This window comes from Diabrotica virgifera, chromosome 7, assembly GCF_917563875.1.
Source record: "Diabrotica virgifera virgifera chromosome 7, PGI_DIABVI_V3a".
Lineage (NCBI taxonomy): Eukaryota > Metazoa > Arthropoda > Insecta > Coleoptera > Chrysomelidae > Diabrotica > Diabrotica virgifera.
Genome location: NC_065449.1, coordinates 227,680,934 through 227,703,917, shown reverse-complemented (window position 1 = coordinate 227,703,917; position 22,984 = coordinate 227,680,934). Strand labels below are relative to the sequence as shown.

The 22,984-nt window shown below is 32.6% G+C and overlaps 1 protein-coding gene across 1 annotated transcript in view; it reads right to left on the bottom strand.

Annotated features, from left to right (window-relative positions):
• Positions 1–20,890, bottom strand: part of LOC114330165 (cartilage oligomeric matrix protein) — a 112,359-nt gene extending 91,469 nt beyond the window's left edge. Inside the window, exon 1 of the mRNA XM_050655267.1 lies at positions 20,628–20,890. Within this exon, the coding sequence (XP_050511224.1) occupies positions 20,628–20,706 (79 nt within the window). The 5' untranslated portion in view covers positions 20,707–20,890. The remainder of the gene's footprint in view (positions 1–20,627) is intronic.
• Positions 20,891–22,984: the final 2,094 nt, after the last annotated feature.

Below are 22,984 nucleotides of genomic sequence, written 5' to 3'. Positions count from 1 at the left end.
GTAGAGTAAAAAATAACCGAGATAGAAATGGTTAATATTTCAATTTTGCTGCGAGAACCATGTAACCGGGGCAATTTAATGTTTTATTTTTAAAAAAGTAAAAAGGTTTAAAAGACTAATTTTGACGTTTTTTACTAGGTCTTGGAATCAGCTTTTAACTAATTTTTAGGTGAACCTTATTTCTTAAAATTTAACGGAGTTATCTACTAAAAAACAATAACATTTTTTGGAAAAATTTTTAAAAGATACATTTTGAAACATTTTTGGTGCATAAATTTTAATGCTATCAACTTGCTCGAGGGCTTATTTAATAAATATTTCTATGAGCTGTGACAAATGTTTAATAAGTTTGTGTTATAAAATGCACCATTTTCCCGGTATTTAAGCTGGAATACTTAGATTTGGGTACTCGACGAAAGAAATATACATTCAATTACTTATAACTCACTTTTATTTAACTTTGAAAGGTTTTTCTAGTAAGGAGTTTATTTGATTTTTTATTAGCCTCAATTTTGATAATAATAACTTTTTTGCAAAAACTTATAGTTTTTGAGTTATGTATGAGAAATCGGTTAAAAACATACATTTTCCTCACGAAAAATTAAAATCTTTGATCTTTAATAACTCAAAAAGTTTTGATTTATTTTAATAAATTTATATAACAAATTTTGCTTATAATTTGTCCCTCAATCGAATTGTGGGGTTATTTTTAATAAAATAATTTTCACCCCCGAGGATGGGTGGCATCCACCCCCAGGGTAAAAGCGCAAGTTGTCACCATGTCACCTTTGTTCCTTGAGATATCCTCTAACCACTCACCAATTTTCATGCAAATCGATGGAGGTTCAACGAAATCGGAGGTAATAGCTCATATCCACCTTCAGTGACTGCACTATAATATTTTTTTCAGTCTCTTCATAAATATTAAAACTGACGCAACATGGTATAATACAAGTCAAACTACATAACTCGAAACTATATTAAATTTTATAACAGATTTATTGCTGTCTTTTATTTTGAAAATCTGTGCATTTCCGCGCTAATAAAGAAAATCTATTGTTTTTCAAGTTTATTTTTAGCCTTTCGATGAAACGCTTAATATAAGTGTCTACCGCTAAATGGTCTCATGGGTTAGACCGATTACTTCATTCTAATTTAGTCCAGTCACTACACGAAATCTCAATTGAGTAAATTTGATTTTCTATATATACAGAAAACTGGTTTAAAAATATTTGATTATAAATATTCGAACTTTTTTAAATCCCATATAATCAGCCCTCGATTCTGTATCATTTTTTTAAGGTCCAGCGTTCACAATTCAACTGTTTTAAATAACAGTATCCTTACAACCAGAGCCGGCCCGAGGGCCGTGCGAGCCGTGCGCCCGAACAGGGCGCCAAGGGTTTGGGGCGAATTTCCCCCCTCCCAAAAAAAATTAAAATGCGATAAATTATGTCAATTTTTTAAGCCAATTTTTCATTCATTTATGATGAATTAGTAATTTTTCAAAAAGCCTTAGTAAGTTTTAATTTTATTGTAGACATACAATTTCCATGTTCAGAATCATCCAGGAGGTCTACAATTTCTTCGCAGGATCACCACATCGTTGGGATGTTCTGAAACAACACGTAACAAACTTGATCCTGAAACCTTTGAGTGAGACTAGGTGGGAGACTCGAATTAATGCGGTTGTGCCACTGAGATATCAGCTTGGGGAAGTCTATGACGCACTTTTTGAATGTAGTCAAGACCAAAAAAGGCTAGACGCATATGCAAGAAATACAGCTACAAGTTTAGCCAAAAAGTTGAAATATTTCCGATTCATCTGCTGCTTAGTAACGTGGCATATGATTTTGTTTAAAATAAACCTCATAAGCAAGAAACTTCAAAAGGTTGACACGGACATAGCAAACTCTCTTGGTTTGATTTTTTCAACGAAGCAAGCTTTTTAAGAAACAAGGAGTTATGCAGGATTCAACAGAATATTAGTCGATTGCTGGGAAGTGGCCGAAATGATTGAACTTGACCCAGCATTCCCTAAAGAAAGTGAACTGCGGCCGAGAAAAAAGAAGAAAATGATTTCTTATGAATCAAGTGATGAAACAGTTCTTGATCCTGAGATCGTGTTCAAAACTAAATTCTTCTACGCGGTCTTGGATCAGTGTATCTCTTCGCTAAGAGACAGATTTCAGCAGCTTCAAAACTATCACCAACTGTTTGGGTTTCTACATTCAATGACCACAGGTAATGACAAAACCTTATTAAAATGCTGCAAGGACCTACACATTGATCTCACTGATGGCCAGCACAGTGACATTGATGGGCTTCAACTATATTCTAAATTGAAACTTGCTAACAGCATAATTCAGAATGTCGAAAAAGAAGACAAAGGCAAAATCAAAGGCCCAGTTGATATGTTGAGCTACTTAGCAGACAACGGATTTGTGGAGAACTTTCCTAACCTGTGTGTAGCACTGCGAATCCTTCTTGCTCTCCCAGTGTCTGTCGCGAGTGGAGAAAGGAGTTTCTCTAAGTTGAAAATAGTAAAAAATTATCTGAGGTCTTCCATGTCGCAAGACAGATTGGTGTGTCTAGCTTTGATGTCAATTGAGTTTGCAGTGCTCGAGAATATTGATGTTAATGCAATTGTATGTAAATGAGTTTGCCCAGAGAAAATCTAGGACAGTTAACTTTGTTAAACTTAAACCATAAAAACACAATGTCATGTCTCATTGTCTTACAAGGCCTACCACTTTATGTCCAAAGCTCAAGTTTAATTCATTTTCAAGTTCAATTCTTATTAATTTAAAACTGTTTTTTTATTATTACGTTTGATAAATAACCATAGTCATTAAATTTATATAACCATTTTCCAAACTGTATTCAGGACTTTTAAATAAAATCTAATTGTATATGGTCCAAGAGCTGTGAGACATTTTTGAGTAGGTATTTTAGGCAAGCTGAAAATTTTTCAGGTGACTCTTCCATAATAGCCTAATACAAAAATGCCGGTCTGGCTGGAGGGGAGCTGTTATTTTCCCCAAAAATCCCCCCCAAAGTTAAAAAAGGGTAAAAATTGTTATTACAAAAAATATCATTGACGTGACTTTAAAGTAAATTTAAATATTCAAATATTAGGAAAATAAACAAGCCAGGCGATTTGAGGGCGATTTTAGCTCTGCAAGATACTTGCATGGGCGTCCCAGGATTATTTTCAGGGGATGCATATTAACTTCAGAAGATTTTATCTGAATCTGTACATACTATTAACAAGTATAAAATATACAACTATACATGCATAGCTATGTATATTCCTTCTGGACAGGGAGGTACAATTGTTATTTTGACAGGGTATTTTTTAATATTAAAAATAAATATTCTAAAAAAGGCAGCTTTTTGGTGAAATTTTCCAACTGCCATGTGATCAAACAAATTACGGGTTCATATAAATGAAAAGCGCTATAGGTAAGCAGCAGTGTGAGAAAGAGCGTATACCGATAGCTGTTTGCGTCCTCTGTTCTAGCGAAGTGAGTCCGTTCGCTCGAGAAAAATCACGTGACCTGGTGATACCCATGTTGTTGTGCCTCGAAACGTTAGAGTAATTGTTATATATTATAGTTTTTTAAGTAACTTTTCCTTAATTAAAGGAAAATAATACGTACTATACAATAGATTTTGCAAATATGATAGGAAATGACAAATTTATTATTATAAATATATAGGTAGAAAATTATAAAACTATAAACTAAATAAATTCTGTGTCCGAATCTTGTACTTCTTCTTCAAACTCCTCATCTGAGCTTAAATATTCATTCTTTTCTTCTTCGTCAGACTCCCCTCGAGACTCAGATTCTTCTTCTACATGAACTGTAGATAGTTGTAATATGCATTTAGAATTTATTAAAAATTAATTACTGATTAATTAATTGATTTGCTACGTATTCTCTGTCATTTTGTACGGAGTCGAAGCCTGCACAACCACGGGCGCATCTGAAGAAAGACTTGCCATTGTTGAGATGTGGTGTTATCGAATAATGTAAAAAAATAATGTACACAACACGTAACAAACGCGGAAACATTAAGAAAGATGAAAATTAGACAAGAAATACTCAACACTATGAAGGAAAAAAATGAGCTACTTTGGTCATATACTAAGAAATAAAAAACCTGATGTGATTGGTTATATAAGGAAAAGTATTAAGTATTGGTTTTAAAAGAAAGAATACGTAGCAACTCAATTAATTAATCACTAATAATCTTTTAATTAACTCTAAATACATATTATAACTATTTACAGATTAGGTAGAAGACGAATCTGAGTCTTGAGGGGAGTCTAACAAAGAAGAAGAGAATGAATATTTAAGCTCAGATGAGGAGTTTGAAGAAGAAGTACAAGACACAGAATTAATTTAGTCTATAGTTTAATACTTTTCTACCTATATATTTATAATAATACATTTGTTTTTTTTTCTATCATATTTGCAAAATCTACAGTGATGAGCGCGCTAATAACCGGCAAAACAGCTCAAAAGATGGAAAACATAATACATCTCGAAACAAAAAGAGATGAAACTCTTTTTGTTTCGCAATGTGTTATGTTTTCAACCTTTTGAGCTATTTTGCCGGTTATTAGCTTGCTCATCACTGTATTGTATAGTACGTATTATTTTCCTTTAATTAAGAAAAAGTTACAACAACATGGTTATCGCTAGGTCACGTGATTTTTCTCGAGCGAACGGACTCGCTCAGTTAGAACAGAGGACGCAAACAGCTATCGGTATACGCTCTTTCTCACACTGGTGCTTACCTATAGCGCTTTTCATTTATATGCACCCGTAATTTGTTTGATCACATGGCAGTTGGAAAATTTCACCAAAAAAAACCTGTCTTTTTTAGAATATTTATTTTTAATATTAAAAAATACCCTGTCAAAATAACAATTGCACCTCCCTGCCCGGAAGGAGTGTACATAGCTATGCATGTATAGTTGTATATTTTATACTCGTTAATAGTATGTACAGATTCAGATGAAATCTTGTGAAGTTCAGATGCATCCCCTGAAAATAATCCTGGGACGCCCATGCAAGTATCTTGCAGAGTTAAAATCGCCCTCAAATCGCCTGGTCTGTTTATTTTCTTTATATTTGAATATTTAAATTTACTTTAAAGTCACGTCAATGGTATTTTTTGTAATATCAATTTTTGCCCTTTTTTTAACTTTGGGGGGGATTTTTGGGGAAAATAACCGCTACCCTCCAGCCAGACCGGCATTTTTGTATTAGGCTATCATAGAAAAGTCACCTGAAAAATTTTCAGGTTGCCTAAAATACCTACTCAAAAATGTCTCACAGCTCTTATACAATAACTTGTATTGTCAACTTAAGTTCAAATAAAACATGTTGTAAGTATACTACTTTACTTATACAACCATGATTTTCCTATAAAGTTGAACTTTTGAAAAATAGATGCCCCCTCGGGGGGAGGTGGGGGAGGCGCCACAATACTAATTCGCACGGGTGAAATATTACCCACGGGCCGGCTCTGCTTACAACCCGGGGGGTATTCGTTCACTCAACCGTTCGCTCCAGTTTTTTCTGTTTTGTCAGTCTCCTTCCTGCAGATTTCTTCTTTCCATTGCTTTGTTTTTATATGTCTATACAAAAAGAAGAAGAAGAAGAATAAGATATATTGATGTCATATTATATTCATGATTGAGTCCACTCTGACTGTAAGTCAAACATTTTGTGTATCATGCGGAATAGCTTTTCCGATCCGTTTTTTATAAATTCATTTGGTATTCTGCCGGGGCCTTCTGTTTTTTTTGTTCTATAGCTTTTTGATCGTTCTTTTTACCACAACTAAGCTTAGAATTAGGCTTAGCCTAATTCGATTTCATCATGTGTACATATAGTTTTCTATTCCATCTATTTCTGTTTCTATTGGGGCTGCTATCGGTTAGCAATTTTTTATAGTATTCTTGCCATTAGTTTTCTACTTGAGTTTCTCTGTTTGATTTCTTGGTAGCGATTTGTAGTGATATCATGACTCTGAATTTCTCGATCCTCCTATATCCTGTACTATCTATGTGCATGTTTTTCCCATTTTTCATTTTTTTCATTTGCCACTTTTCTTTATTTTTTTCTTGTATAGTTCAAAGTCCTCATAGTTTTTGGTGTTCAAGTATTTTATATGGAGTCCGTTTTTCTCTTTTGTGCATTTCAGTGTGTCTTCGTTTAATTTCGTATTTTGGTGGGTCCTTCTAATACTTACTTACTTACTTAGTCCTAAGCCTTTCTACCTTTAGGTGTAAGGCTGGTGGAGTTGAGTTTGGCATTGTAGTCTCCATGCTTTCCGATCTTGCGCTAGGTTTCTTGCACTTTCCAATGTCAATCCCTTCTTCTCGACTTCTTTCCTGATTTCATCTACCCACATAACTCTTGGTCTCCCTCTTTTGTTTTTCCCCTGCACTCTCGTTTCGAACACTCGTTTTGTTAGCCTCTCGTTCGACATTCTACACACGTGCCCGAACCATCTAAGTTGTCCTTCTACTATTTTTTCATTGATTGGTTCTAGTTTTAGGTTTTGTCTAATTGTTTCGTTTCGTATTTTGTCTGTCCTCTTTCTGTTTGCTATTTTCCTCAGGAACCTCATTTCCATAGCATTGACTCTGGATTTTTGTCTCCCCGTCAATGTCCATGTCTCGCTGCTATACATGATTGTTGGTCTAACTACTGATTTAACGACTGCCGTTTTTACTTTTTCCGGTATCTCTTTTTTCCCAAAAAAATGTTGTTTTCATAGTGTTAAATAAGCTTCCTGTTCGTCCCATTCTCTCGTTTATTTCCATGTCTTGTTTACCATTTGATTCGATTATTACTCCTAGGTATTTAAAATATTCCACTTGCTCTAGTTGTTTCCCGTCTAATTCTATTGCGTGTGTCTTCCTCGTATTTGAAATTATCATTGTTTTTGTTTTCTCTGTATTAATTTTCATATTTATGTTTGATAGTTCTTCTTCTAGGATTTCAAGATTGTTCTGTAAGTCTTCTCTGTTTTCTGCTATCAATACCATGTCGTCTGCAAATAGTAGCTCCGATAGTTGAGTCTGTTTCATTTGCCAGTATCCTAATGTTAGTTTTCTCATTCTTCTCTTGGCTTTCTTTATCGCTTCATCCAGTACCACTGAGAATAGCAGTGGACTCAGCACGCATCCCTGTTTGACGCCTTGACTTGTAGAAAATTCTCTGGATTCCTCGTTATTGGTTCTTACTGTATTTGTATTATTTTTGTACATATCCTTTATTACTTCTATTATGTGTCTGTCGACTCCCCTTTCTGTTAGTGTCTTCCAAACGTCCTTTCTTCGGATTATGTCAAACGCCTTTTCCAGGTCAATGAAGCACATATGTATCTCTCTATTTTTCTTGATTACCTTCTCACTTACTTGTCTTAATGTGAATATTAGGTCTTGCGTGCTTCTGTCCTTCCTGAATCCACACTGTGTGTCTTCCATAGTTGTTTCTATTTGGGTTTTTATTCTTGTCTCTAGTATTCTTGCTAATACCTTCCCAGGGATACTTGATATGGTGATACCTCGGTAATTATTACAGTTTCTCTTGTCTCCCTTTTTGTGTATTGGTAATATAATGTCTTTCTTCCAGTCCTTTGGTAATTCTGCTCTATTTATGATATCATTCATTAGTTATTTCATGCTATCCATTCCCTCTGTCCCCATGAATTTTATCATTTCCGGGGTGATATGATCCTTGCCTGGTGCTTTGCCCAGTTTTACTCTTTCTATTGCTTTCTCTAATTCCTCTCTTGTTATGGATTCCACTTGTTGTTCTTCATTCCACTTGTTGTACCTTTTCTAAAATCCTAGAAAAAGTGATGGATGAACAAATTAGGCAACACATTACCAAATTTCACCTCCTACCAGAACATCAGTCAGGTTTCCGTCCTGGATATAGCTGCACTACCGCACTTCTTAAAGTTTTAGATGACATTTACTCTTATATTGACTCCAACAACCTGTGCATACTAGTTTTATTAGATTACTCGAAGGCATTTGATAAAATTAACCACCCTCTACTTCTCTCACTATGTAATTTTATGTCTTTTAGTAAACAAGCGCAAAAAATGTTGAAGTCATATTTAGATCAAAGATCTCAAAGCGTGTTTTTAAATAAAAAGTCGTCAAATAAAATATACCTATCACGAGGAGTTCCGCAAGGTTCTATATTGGGACCTTTGTTGTTTTCGATATACACCTCCCAGTTCTCAAGTTATTTAAATTATATGAAATCTCACTATTATGCAGATGACACACAATTGTACTTAGAGTTTAAAGAATCAGAAGTTGAAAATGCTTGTTCTAAAATTAATAAAGAACTAAAATCTATTTCAGACATTTCAAACAAATTCTGCTTAAGCATAAATCCCTCAAAATCCAAAGCCATGCTGTTTGGACGTAGAATAGAGAAAAATCGAGTAAATAATAAAATACATTTAAAAATCAATAACGAAAATTTAATTCTATCTAATTGTGAAAAAAACCTGGGACTCATATTAGATGACTCCCTAACGTTCTCTAATCATATTTCATCAATAATTCAGAAAGCATTTTGTAATTTAAAACTTTTATTCTCACATAGACAAATGTTTAATAGAACCACTAAAATTATGCTCTGCAATAGTTTAGTGCTTTCACAGTTTAATTACTGTGATGTAATATATGGACCAGCATTAACACAACTAGATCAGAATCGTTTGCAACGAATTCAAAATATGTGTGTCCGTTTCATTTGTGGTATCAGACGTCGAAATCCAACGTCTAAGCATCTTGCAGATCTAGGATGGTTAAATGTTAGTAACAGGCGTATTCTTCACGGATCAGTATTATTTCATAAAATAATGCTAACCAAAAAGCCCTATTATTTATATAAAAAAGTTAAAAAAAGGTCAGAAGTACATAATATTAATGTCAGATTCAAAAATAAACTTAATATACCGAAACATAAAACCTCGTTATTTCGATCTTGCTTCTCTTACAATATTGCTAATCTGTACAATATGATCCCTGAAAATTTCAAAACTTTACCCATCTCTCAATTTAAATCCAACGTAAAAAAGTCTCTATTTAATAATAGCATAAAATTTAAATTTAGATTATAAACAAGTAAATTTGGCTACATTCGTTTAAATGATTGCAAAGTTTATTCAATAAAAATTTATTCAATAAAAATAGATAATTAGTATTATTATCATATACGATAAATTTATTTTAGCATGTAAATAAGGTCTTTAGGTGACACTAGAATAGTAATTATTTGTATTGCGGTTACGTGGAAGAGCGCTTCTTAGCTGGTGTTTCTAGGAACATCATCTAAGAGCGAACGTCGCCTTTTGCTTTATTATAATTATTACTGTTTGTCCAGTTTGTATTTTTTTTTTAAAAAAAGCAATAAAGTCATTATTATTATTATTATTATTATTATTCCTTTCTTGTATCTCCCCTATGTTGTCCTTGTCTACATGCGTTAGCTCTTTGAAATGTTCTCTCCATCTTTCCATTATTTGTTTTTCTTCTAATAACTGGACTAAATTTAAAATGCCCAATTTTACCAAAATAACTTTTTATTTTAGTCATTCGTATAATAAATAGAAACAACCGTAAATTATATATCCTGATTATGCACATCCGGATTTTCTGTGAAATCTAAAATTGCCGTGGTGTCTGATTCAGTCGTTCGTAGGTATGAATAAAGCACTTTAGAAGAACACACGTAGGTATTGAAATAGATACGCTTGCTAAACGACTCATTAGAAAAAATCTGTCTTCAAAGAAACAAAACGTCAATGCCAAGTCTACAAATAGATCGTAAGTGTGTCTCATATATTGACATACATTATTATAAGATATAGGTCATTTTAAAAGGTGTAAAGACAAGCCAATTTACTTTGTCAGGCAGTTGTTTCCTCAACAAACAAACAATTAAACAAACGATTATACCAAAGAAATCAGAGTTATAATAGAAAAGGCTAGAAGCGCATTCAATAATATTAAACCGGGAGATATTAACACAACTTCAACCACGATTTTCTAAGTCCTGCCCTTTGCAATAATGGAAGGTTAGAAAAGGTACTTACAATTTATGGAAAAATCCACGGGTTTCCTGTGACTTTTTCCTGTGAAATTTAGATTTTCCATGAGGAAAAAAATAGGGAGTTGCGATGAATTTCTGAGTCCTGCCATATCCATAGAATGACAGGATACTATCAATTTTATGAAGAAAATTTTTTGGGCAGGAGGGTTGCAAAAGGACTAAGGGAGTATATGGATATACGAACATGTAATGAAAATATTGAAATTTTCATAGTTTTCTGAGTCCTGCCAACTTAATAAATTAAACACAATTATTTGAAAATGATCGAAAAAAATGTTCGCATGACGTCTCCTAATGTTTAACTGCACTTGTCTCTTGGAAAATTCTGTGGAAAATTTTCACCCTGGTTCCGTGATTTTCTGAGTCATAAAATAAACTTTATTATAAAATAAATAATTTAAGTAGACATTATTCAAAATGTGTAAGGAAATTCGTGGAAAGTTACACGATTTTCTGAGTCATGCCATTTTGGACATATCTCAAGAATGTTAATATAAAGCTATTTACAAAGAGGCAGGATGGTTGCGTAGTTATTTCGTATATAAAAATATAATTTTAAGTCAGTAAAATTATTGCAGGTTGTTATTCAAACATATTCATATCACCACAATTTTATGAGTCATGCCATGTCAGGTATGCTTAAAAAACACTAAAAACACACCGTTTACAATGTGGCAGGATAACCGCAAAGATATTTAATACATAAAAATTAATTTTTATATCGTTAAAAGAATCGTACGGTATTAAATATTATTTTCCTGAGTAATGTTTCGGATTTTTACACACCTTTCAAATCTAATACCAAACTATAACATATTTATTTTAAACAATTATGGGTCATTCCACGAACATACGCCTGTTTTGGATTACTTCGACAGCACATATTTTACTGTACAACATAAGAAGTACGAAAGTAAAAGGCGCTAATAATTATTCCAATAAACAACAATGTAATTTGCAATTTACTTTCGTTCTTCTTATTTTGCACAGTAAAATATTCGTTGTAGAAGTAATCCAAAACAGGCGTATGTTCGTGGAATAGGGTATAGATCATATTTGTATCTAAGTAAACGTAATAAAAGTAATAGGAAGAAAATCAATAAATAATCTTACAATTAATTGGTTATAGTAGGGATTGTACCTATTATACAGGGTGTAGAAACTCTTCTAACAATTGAAGCCCGGAGATTCCTCAGATAATTTTAAGAAAATTTAACTGAATTCACCTCGCCCGAAAATGCTTCCCAAGTAAGCTAGAGCTCTTTAAAGATGGCGTATTCTAATTAGTTTTTTTAATAGCTCCAGAACACTTCTATTTAGAAAAACGGAAACTGGTACACTTATTTATCTTCCACAGATAAATCGATTCCATCATTTGTCAATTTTTAGTACCGGTCATAGGCGTCCGTTTAGGGTAGGGAAACGGATATTTTAGCCCATAACTTTTCTGTGTCTAACTTTTATGTTAAGCATTTTTGATTAAACTGGATTATTAAACTATGGGGTATTCTTGTACTAAAAGGTACTCTTGCTTTAAGTCGGTAGGATACGCCGTGTTCTAGAAAAATCGATTTAAAAAATTGTTCGGTTTTTGAATTTGAAAAAAATAAATAAAAAAAAACTATTTAGAAAAACGAAAACTGGTACCTTTATTTCTCGTCCAGAGATGAATATTTTATCAATTGTGAATTTCCAGTATCGGTCATAGGCGTCCGTCTTGGGTAAATCAACGAAATCTCATAACTTGCTTTAATTTTTAAGCATTTTTGATAGTAGAGTATTAAATTATGAGGTATTCTAGTACTAAAAGTTACTCTTGCTTTAAGTCGGTAAATACACCGTTTTTTTTATTTTTTTCAAATTTTTCTTAAATTCAAAATACGAAAAATTTTGAAATTGATTTTTCTAGAAAACGGTGCATCCTACCGACTTACATCAAGAGTACCGTTTAGTACTAGAATACCTCACAATTTAATAATATAGTGTCAAAAATGCTTAAAAGTTAAAGACAAAAAAGTTATGCGATAAAATAACCGTTGCCCTACCCAAAACCGACTCCTATGACCTGTACTAGAGATTCGCAATTGATGGAATCGAAGTATATCTGGAAGATAAAAAGACGGGCCAGTTTTTGTCTATCGAAATGGAAGCGTTCTGGAGATAAAAAAAAATCTAATTACAAGGCGCCATCTTCAAAGAGCTCTAGCTCCCTTAGGAAACATTTTTGGATTATGTGAATTGTGTTAAATTGTAAATAAGTATTTTCTATGGGAAATTAGCCACAATTTTACTAAAAAAATTAATTTATTAACGTTTCGAAGCCCAAATCGGGTTTCGTTGTCAAAACACAAAACACCACTAAAATAAACAAAAATGTTGTTGCTAAGCAAAAAAAATTCTTCTAATAATTTATTTAATCTGACTCATTTATATTGGCAATTCAGACCTATATTATACATTTTAAAGTAGAAGACTTTAAAATGATATCGCCAATATTTATTAGTTGCGTTCCTGGGACGACTTTACTAAAAGATAGTTCATTCGATTACATGAAATCAATCCCAACTCAAGAATATCCGTCGCAAAAAAATCATAGCATGTGATCTGTCTTTAAAAAGACAACCAAATGCAACGATGACAGTAAAATTCTCGCCTTAGAGATTCCATAGTAAATCACGAGGGAAAACCAGGAAAAAACCTTGTGATACTATCCCGACATCGTAAGTATCTGGTCTTATATTTAATTTACCTTCAAAAAACTAATACCAAATTCTGACTTTAATATGTTTAAATTATAAATAACATTAATAGTACATAGATATACAATAAGTAATACTAAAATATAAAATTTGTACTAACTCGATATGTTATTGACGTACTAATCGTGGTATTTTCTTTCTATCGACTTCCTCTTTCAGTATGGGTAACCACATCCTGCTGCATTCTACCGAGGAATTTGTGACACAATTGGTTTCATTTAGCATAATTAGAGCCGCTTCTTTTATTAAATTGTCTTAAAATTATCTTAGGAATCTTAAAATTATATACAGGGTTCCATTAAAAAAACATAAGTTTTAACTGTATAATAATCATAACCTGTCAATACGGATAGCCCTGTATATTAGAAAATATTTTTAAATTATGATCCTCTTTTTGCCCCACGTTTTACCTCAATAACTTTTTTCGTATCTCTTACGACAAACGAGTAATTGGACTTTGTCACACTTATGTCCCACCCTGTATACGAAATAACTATAAAACCATCCTGCCTCTTTGTAAATAGACCTATATTAAGATTCTTGAAACATATGTAAAATGGCATGACTCAGAACATCGTGGAATTTTTCACGAATTTTCTTACAAATCTAGGACTCCTGCCGTCTTATAAGAACTCTTTAACCTTCCTGCCGAGTACCGAAAAAGTATTTATTGTATTTGAGTATTATAACTTTTTAAAGGCAGGACTCAGAAAATCACGCAATCAGGGTCAAAATTTTGCGCATAATCTTCCGAGGGACAAGTACCTATACTTAAACAGTAGGAGACGTCATGCCAATATTTTTTTTATCATTTTGAAATAAATATGTTTAATTTATTTAGTTGGCAGGACCCAGAAAATCATGAAAATTTCATTATTTTCCTTACATGTTTGTATACGGGCTACTCCGTTAGCCCGTTTGCAACCCTCCTGCCCAAAAAATTTTCTTCATAAAATCCATAGTATCCTGTCATTCTACGGATATGGCAGGACTGAGAAATTCACCGCAAAACCCTATTTTATTTTTTGGGAAAATCTAATTTTTACAGGAAAATGTCACAGGAAATTTGTAGATATTTCCACAAATTGTAAGTACCTCGTCTACCTATTGCAAAGGGCAGGACTTAGAAAATCGTGGCTGAACTTCTGTATAATATCTCCCGGTCTATTGAAACAAATATTATGTACTAGCCACCAGCCTCTAGCCACCAGCCTAAATCTTAGAAAACGATTACTAAGATGTTATGTATTTTCTGTTCTTTTGTATGGTGTGGAGACATGGACTCTTAATAAACAATGTCTCAATAGATTAGAAGCATTTGAAATGTGGACATATCGAAGAATGCTGAGAATCTACTGGACAGACAGAATAACCAATGAAGAATTACTAAAAAAAATAGAGAACAGCAGGGAGATACTGGATTCCATCAAAATAAGAAACCTACTATGTTTGGATCATATAACATGTAGTGACAGATATGAACTCCTAAAATTAATCATGCAGGGAAAGATTCAAGGAAGACGCAGCATAGTTAAAAGAAAAATGTCCTGGCTGAGAACCCTCAGAGAATGGTTTGGATGCAGCTCAACTGAACTTTTTCGGGCTGTAGTGTCAAAAGTTAGAATAGCAATGATTATTGTCAACCTTCGTCGCGGATATGACACGTAAAGAATACTTTTCGAGTTATTTGACAGTGAATATGTTCATTTTTTCAACAAAATAACCACGGTTTTAGACGGTTTTTCGTAAATAACTCAAATAGTAAGTATTTTGTCAAAAAAACATTTTTAGCAAAAATATAGCCTGTAAAAATTTTTAAAAAATGGTGTATATATCACGTCTCTACACCTAGCAGAAGCAGAGTTATAGCTAATGAAAAATAGGTTCATATTCGTCAAATTCCAAATGGAATACTTTAACGTGAAATAAACAAAAATTAAGCATAGTTCGGGGAAAATTCATTACAACTTATTTAAAGTGTTTAAAAAACTTCATTTTTGTTTTATAAAAAAAATTTCTAACATCAAAATTAAGCAAGTTACGCTCAAAATAAAGTTAGTCCCTTTTGGTTTTGGTAAAAAAATCGAGAAAATCACCCCCTAATTAGTATCTTAAATGAACTTAATCGTTACGACTTCACAAGTTTCTTGACTAGTGTATATACTGTTTTATGATGTGTAAGTTTCATCGGTTTAAAGTCCTTATTATTGAAAGGGCTGTAGTTAAAAGGGGTTGAACGAGTCACTGATCACGAATGTATGCAAATTTAGAAACACCAAATCTTAATCAATTTTTGTCTAACAGAAAAACAAAAAAATACATGATATTCAGAAAAGCAAATCTGAATTTTTTTGTTTTTCGAGATTTTTGGTATCTCTAACAATTTTTAAGTTATTTTGAAAAAAAGCATATTTTTCAAAATTTAAATTTTTAAAAATTTTACTTTGAAACCAAATTGTTTCAAAAATAAGCACTTTGACTCGATCAAACTTACAGATCATATAAACACAACATAAGTAAAATAATTTGTGGAGCGGTCACGATTAATTTCATTTAAGTTGCTAATTAGGGGTGGTTTTCCCGATTTTTTTTTGCAAAAACAAAAGGGACCAACTTTATTTTTAGCGTAACTTGCTTAAATTTAATGCTAGAAACTGTTTGTAAAAACAGAAATAAAGGTTTTTTAAACACTTTAAAAAAGTTATAATAGGTTTTCCCCAAAAAGTGCTTAATTTTTTGGATATTTCACGTCGAGATATTCTATTTGAAATTTGGTGAATATGAATCTATTTTTCATTGACTATAACTCTGGTTCTACGAGATCCAAAGACCTAACGCGTACACCATTTTTTTTTTACTTTTTTATGTGCTATATTTTTGCTAAGAACGTTTTTTTCGACAAAATACTTACTTTTTGAGTTATTTGCGAAAAACCGTCCAAAAATGCGGTTATTTTGTTGAAAAATGAACATATTCACTCGCAAATAACTCGAAAAGTGTTGACTTAGCGTAAAAGCTCTATAGAACAAAAGTTACTTAAAATTAGTCAGTTTACCCATTTCTGGACTTATTTTGGACATATATTTTTCATCCTTAAGAGGGGGTGAAAGTCACCCCCAGGGCAAAAGCACACATCGGCACAATATCACTTTTTTTCTTTGACATGTAAGCTATACGTATGCCAAATTTCATGTCAAACCAAGCGGTTCTTTAAAATTTAGAGCAAAAACCGTGAAAGAATGGACTAAAGTGTACGATCAATTAATCAGACCCACAGTGATGCCAGCGAAATGTGAGGGCAAAACGGCAGAGAATATTTTGAGAATGCAAATAAATAAAGACATGGATGCGAAACATGGCAACTTACTAAATCCCTGGAACAACGCCTACTTGCATTAGAAGAAATGGACTTCTGGAGAAGATCAGCTAGAAAATCAAGGCTTGAAATATTACAAAATGACCAAATCAGAAATATAATGGGAATCAAGTCAACCATCATAGACGAAATTTAAAGGAGACAACTGATCTGGTTTGGCCGTGTAGAAATAATGGACAACGACAGACTGTCAAAACAAATTCTAAAATGGACGCCAAGGGAAAGAAGGAAGAGAGGAAGGCCGAAGCAATCCTGGCTAGGCGGCATTCAAAAGCCAATGTCGGAAAGGAATCTTCACCCTGGCGAATAGAACAACCGTCGAAGCTGGAAACTGGGACCATAAGGCGAAGAACGCTATAAATAACCGGGATAATAATGAATAAATAAAGAAATAATGAGGATGTATGTAAAACCGATAATTACAGCAAAAATACGAGTCCAAAGTGCTAGATGGTTTGGTAACATTATACCAATGTCAGAGAATCGAAATGTTAAAACAATATTGAAGGGGGAGAAATGGGGAATATGAAGAGGGCGTCCAAATGAAGAAGGGTTGAAAGCAGTAAAGCAAGATTTGTCAGAAATAAGCGTAGGAGATTGGAGAGAAAAGGCAAGGAACCGGAAAAAGGGGAGGGAAATATCTACGATTTGAAAGCAAGCCAGGGGCTTACAAGGCTTGTGGCCAGTGCCGGATTAACCATTAGGAAAAGTAGGCAGTTGCCTAGGGGCCTCGGCCCCAAAGGAGGTCTCGCAGGGCCTAAAACGAAATATTAATAATTAGAATTAAATAAAAGCTATAAATCATATTATGTTGAAAAATTAAAATATCGCGCAATACCATAAAAGTGGTGGTGGGCGTCTAAAACTACATTACAATGCATAATTTTTTGTTCACATAAAAAGTCAGTATTGTGAGAATAAACCGGTAATGAATGCCCTTTGGTAGAAGGAACAGTAATACAGATGGAAATAAGAAAAAATATCCAAGAGTCGAGTAGAAAACACAATAAAAAGCAGGAGAAAGCAAAGATCCCTAAGCAAGATCTAAAACAGAAGCAAAACTTATTTGAACTCAGTTTTACACGGAAATCCATAGCTAGTGAAGCTGCAATTAATGAAAATGCGCACAATGAAATATAAATAACTGAAGGAAACATAGCTTCCGTAACTGAAGAAGATGAAACAACATGTATCTAAAGATAGTTCTATTCCATGTCAAGAAGTTAAAGAACCAGAAATCGAAACTAAGTTAGAAATTGAAGATAAAGATAAATTGGCTGCTAAATTCGGAAAACGACATAGGATTACGTTACGGAATACAATAACTGAAGAAGTAAGGAAATTTTGCATTGAGAAAGGTCTTCAGGATGTAAAAACCTTGATGGAAGTGTTTCAGCATCAAAAAGAAATTTTGAAGGCATTACAAGATTTTTACACAATTTATGGTTTTTCGAAAACAAATCAGGGGAACAAAAATTAAAAGAGATTGGCTGACGTATCCTCCCCCAAATAGAATATCGTATTTAGGGTTTGTTGAGTTCGTGTACAACTTTTTTTCAGCCTCTACTCACCGTTGGGAAGTTATGATCAAATGCTTAAATGAAACTCCACTAAGCGGTCTCATTCGGCACGATCTTGTCCTTAAAAGAACAAGCTGCACAAGATGAACTGCAAGGGCAGCAAGTGCACATTATGCAACAAGACCTTTGTCTAAAGATTACAACGCTTTCAAATCTGCTCTTCATACTCTTGCTGAAGACACTAATCAGAAAGCTGAAACAGTTCATTAGGCTAAGTGTTTGTTGAAAGAAATATCAAAATAAGAAACATTCATAATGAATGAGTTGTGGGCAACAATTTTAGAACGTATCAACGCTGTTGTCAGTAAATAATTACAGAGAGAAGATATTGAACTTCAAACTGCAACTTCTAAATTCATTTTTGGAGTTCTTAAAATTCCAAAGAGATAGTTTTGCTTAATACGAGCAGAAGACCTGCGATCTACAATACTCTGAATATTCCGACGCGAATAAACGAAAGCGAGCAAGAAAACTACATTTCGATGGTGCTAATTCCAATGAAGTTTTTCTACAGGGTGGACCAAAGTTAAATTACTGAGCTGAGTCGTCGGTTGACAGTGTACGGTCCAGTGAACTCAGTATTTGGTCTTTTGTGTGTTTTACAAAATTGAGTGATACACAAATAAAGGAGTGTGCTTCAAAACTACATGAAAACTACCCTAATGATATTGAATCCGAACTTGAAGATGAACTGGAGGAGTTCAAATATTTTATAGCCCAGCTTCAAGACTTGCAGGGAAAACAATTTATTCCTGCTTCAGTCATTTTGGGTTATTTCGCAATAGGCGAATGGACATTTTCAAAAATGAAAATTATTAAAAACGGAGAAAGTCTAGGTTTCTTAAGGGGCTTCATAGCTTGGGTTACGTAGGGGCCTTATAGCTTGGGTTGCATAGGGGCCTCGAGATTCTTAATCCGGGACTGCTTGTGGCGCTGTTGTATATATGTATATGTATATTATAAAAAATACGACATTAGACGAGCATACAATACTGCAAGAAAAAATATTGATAATCAAAAATAAACTGAAATAACTACACTTTTATAAAAAAGAACTTTTTTATAATAAAACCTTTTTATTATTTATAGGAAAGAATATAAAATAATTTAACGATAAACGATTTATCGATAACATGCTTAAAATTCCAAAAATTACACTCTAATAAAAAAGTACTTTTTATAATATCACGGGTACATATAGGACACAACATGTTTGGAAGGAATAATATAAAATATGAATTTTTAGTATTAACTGTTATTTATAATTATGATTCCAAAAAAATTTAGTATTCTATTTAGTATATATTCCAAAAAATCCAAAAAGAAATTTTAGTATTAACTGTTATTTATAATTATGATTCCAAAAATTACACTAGTATAAAATAGTATTTTTTATAATACCACGGTTGTTTAAAATGGTATATTATAATTTTAAATATAAACTTTTAATTATTTATTAAAACAATTAAAAAAAGATACGCAACAGCCGGTTTCCAACTGGGGACCTCTCGATCTGCAGTCTAATGCCACTGAGGCACCATCAATTTGTAGATATTGATTTATTAACGTACTTTAAAATATCATTGCATTAGTCACATTTTTAAAATAGTTTGAAATTAAAAAAAAGTCGATTTATCTATACAGTGTGATTGGTCAGTGGGGTAAAGCTTTGTAGATCCGTTATAAGTAATAGATAGTAGGTAATAAAAGTTAATAACAAAAATTGTAGCCAACTTTGATAACAGATTGATAATCAGTAATCGTAAATTGTAAGTTTTAGACAATTATTCAGTCATGGCTTACTTAAAATTTGGAAAGATTTAGATCCGTAATTATTAATAATTTTGCTCTCGAAAGTTAATAAATTTACACATAGGGAATGTTATACAAAAATTATAGTATGGTAATGGTACTTTTCGATAATGATATAAAATAGAGGGTGTTCTATTTAAAATTACTGAGAAAATAATGTACTTGCGTTTTGACTCACCCTGTATTCAATATAAATAAAATCACCAAAACAACGATTTACGAAAATTTTGACAATAAATAAAAAAATATGACGTCAGTAAACCATTGACCTTGTGCTTGCTTTTATTTATACAGGTAGGTAAACTTGTTACGATTTTCATATAAAATTGGTTATAACTTTGTAAATACCGCCCCCCCCCCCGTATAACATACCAAACCTTTATATTTTTGTAATCGAAAAGTTACGAAGACTTCGAATATAAAATAAATTACAGGGTATTCTATTTAAAAAACATAAATTTGGTCTGCCACTATGTTATCGAACACCCTGTAACATTCTAACTAATTTAACTAATTTTGTAATAAGCTTAAAGTTCGCTACAATTTTTGTTATTAAGTTTTATCGCTACACATTACTATAACGGATCTACAGAGCTTCACCCCACTAATTATTAATCACCCTGTATAATAGCAATAAAATATTGCACTGTTAGCTAGTTCTAAGCTATCCTGAAAATTTCAGGTGTCTAGGTAGCCTAGAACTATTTTTAAAATGGATTACAAAATTTGCGGAGTCCGTGACACCAACCAACCCAAGTATATAAAAAAGTTTTTAAAAATAGGCACACTTTTAGAAACAATGTTCAATAATAAAGAAAAGCTATTTTTTTCTATTTTTTTTTAAGTTTTTTTTATAAATTTAAAGTAGACTATGAGAAAATCACAATTTCTAATTAAAAATATCATAAGAAAAATTTTCATCTGGTATATTTACCTAAATCAAATAACGTAGATTCTGCGAGTAAAATTACACTAGCAAATACAAAAATCGCAGTTCCGACCCCGCACCCCATGACTTAAGTCTTTAGCACTCCTCGCACTTCTACTACTCAACTCACCGTTACCCACCGAGGAGCACTGTAATAACCAATGCTCTCGATGTCGACTTATGTCAATCGATTCGGCCCGGTACAGTCACTCAACTGTTACTGGACATCAGCATTCGCGGCCTGATCTCGCGGCTTCGATCTCGGTGAGATCTCTATTGGGACATGAACGACATATTTGTGGGTTACATATTATGAGTGGACCTTTTCCTTATTTGTCATATCGTATAGGAACAATTTGTACAACGTACAACCTTCTTGGAAAGTCTATGAGGCGTTCTTTTGATCAGTACCTAAATTGGCGATATTTTTTGCAGAGTAGAAAAATTAATATCACATAAGATTTTAAACTTGTTTATTAAAGTTTACAATAAAAGTACAAATAGGTAGTGTGTTTTATCTTTGTTAATATGTGTAAATATTGCTTCAATGCATTCAATTTACCATTTATCGCAATAACTTATTAGTATTATGGAGTTTCAACATTCAAGTTTTAACGATTTGTAATCCTTTCGGGCAGTTTGTTTCTATGTACGAAACAAACGCTAGTTAGAAAAAACGTTGTTTTGACTCAAGTTGCCGGTGGCTTTTTGTTCGCAAATATTGAAATAATCCCTCAAAAGAAGTACCGAAAATATCCCGTTATTTGCTAGCCTAACATATCTGTCTAATTTTGACAACAAAGAAACAAAATAACGCGATATAACTGATATGATGCTTAACTATTTCAGTTACTATGATAACAACTTTTGGTATATGTATTTAGTATGATACTTGATTGCTACATCTGAATATGTCATTTAGGGCCGGTTGTTCGAACGCTAATCAAGAAGTTGATTATAATCAATCATTTATTGTAATCAATTTTCTTGATGGGAATCAAATCGCGACATGAAAAATACATGTAAAACACTAATCAGTTATTGATTGTAGGTAAAACAGTAATTAAAATATAGCCGCAGCTCTTAAATTATTAAAAATTGCTTATTATTATTATTGATTTGTAAGTAAAAACAAGAAATTAACATCAGAAAGAGTTTAATTATGTTTTATTTTAAATTAAAACCAAAATAATAAAATAAATCCGTCAACATAACCTCAAAATGCGACATCTGTCAGAAGTACGCTTAATCAAATATAATTGTAATTAAATATTTGATAATGATCAGTTTTGATTAGCGTTCGAACAACCGGCCCTTAATTATTTTGTGGTAGGTATGATATATGTATATTTTTGAAAATTCCACACCTGTAATTTTGAACCAATCAAAATACGTTATTTTGACAGATCACCATGGCAACGGAGGTATTTTATCGGAAATTTTTTGCTCGTGGGGTACCCAACAGCGAATTATAGTGGAAATTTTTTGACGTTTACAATAACAGAACATTTTTGACAGACTGGTTTTTACTTGTTTACATAATTTAAAATAAAACGCCAAAAAATAATTTTCTATCACTTGTAGTTACTCAAAACTTGTGTAAAATTGAAGAATATACTATTTTCTATCTTGAAATGGTATTCCCATGCAACTACAATGAGTAGAAATTACGAATTTGAAAGCCTAAATAATTGCTGACAAAGCTATGGCGCGCTATTAATCTGTTCATGCAGCTTTGGATTTTCAAATGCAAATTTGGTGTGGAATTTTCTTACCGAATACCACGCGAAGTCAAATTAATATCCGGAAATTTTTTTTTAATCATGAATATTTTTAGAAAATTTCCTTCGTCTGCGACTCGGGAAATTTTCAAAATATTCATGATCTCAAAAAAATTTCCGGAAATAATTTGACCTCTAGTGGTATTACTAGTGAATATATTTGATATAGCGAATTTTACCATCTTTTATTTAATGATATTTGCTTTTCTCTTTGTTTTGTAAATATCCGTTTTAAATTAATTAATCCGTAAATAAATTATAAATTTCTGTTTTTTTAGGATGCAAACATTTAAAAACAGTGGCACCCTTTTTATTTTGAAGAGTTGTTCCCTTTCCTATTTCCTTTTTGTTGTTTTATATCTAGCTCAGTCTAGGGATGGGAAAAACCTACCGGTTTTAACCTAAAACCGGTTTTTTACTTCGCAATAACCGGTGTTGCCGGTTGTTTTTTTGTCCCGGTTATAACCGGTTTTTTTCTTTTTAAAGTAAAAACCGGTTATTAGGTTTTTACGATGATTAGGATTAGGTAAAGTAAAAACCGGTTATTAGGCTTTTTAAAGTAAAAACTGGTTATTAGGTTTT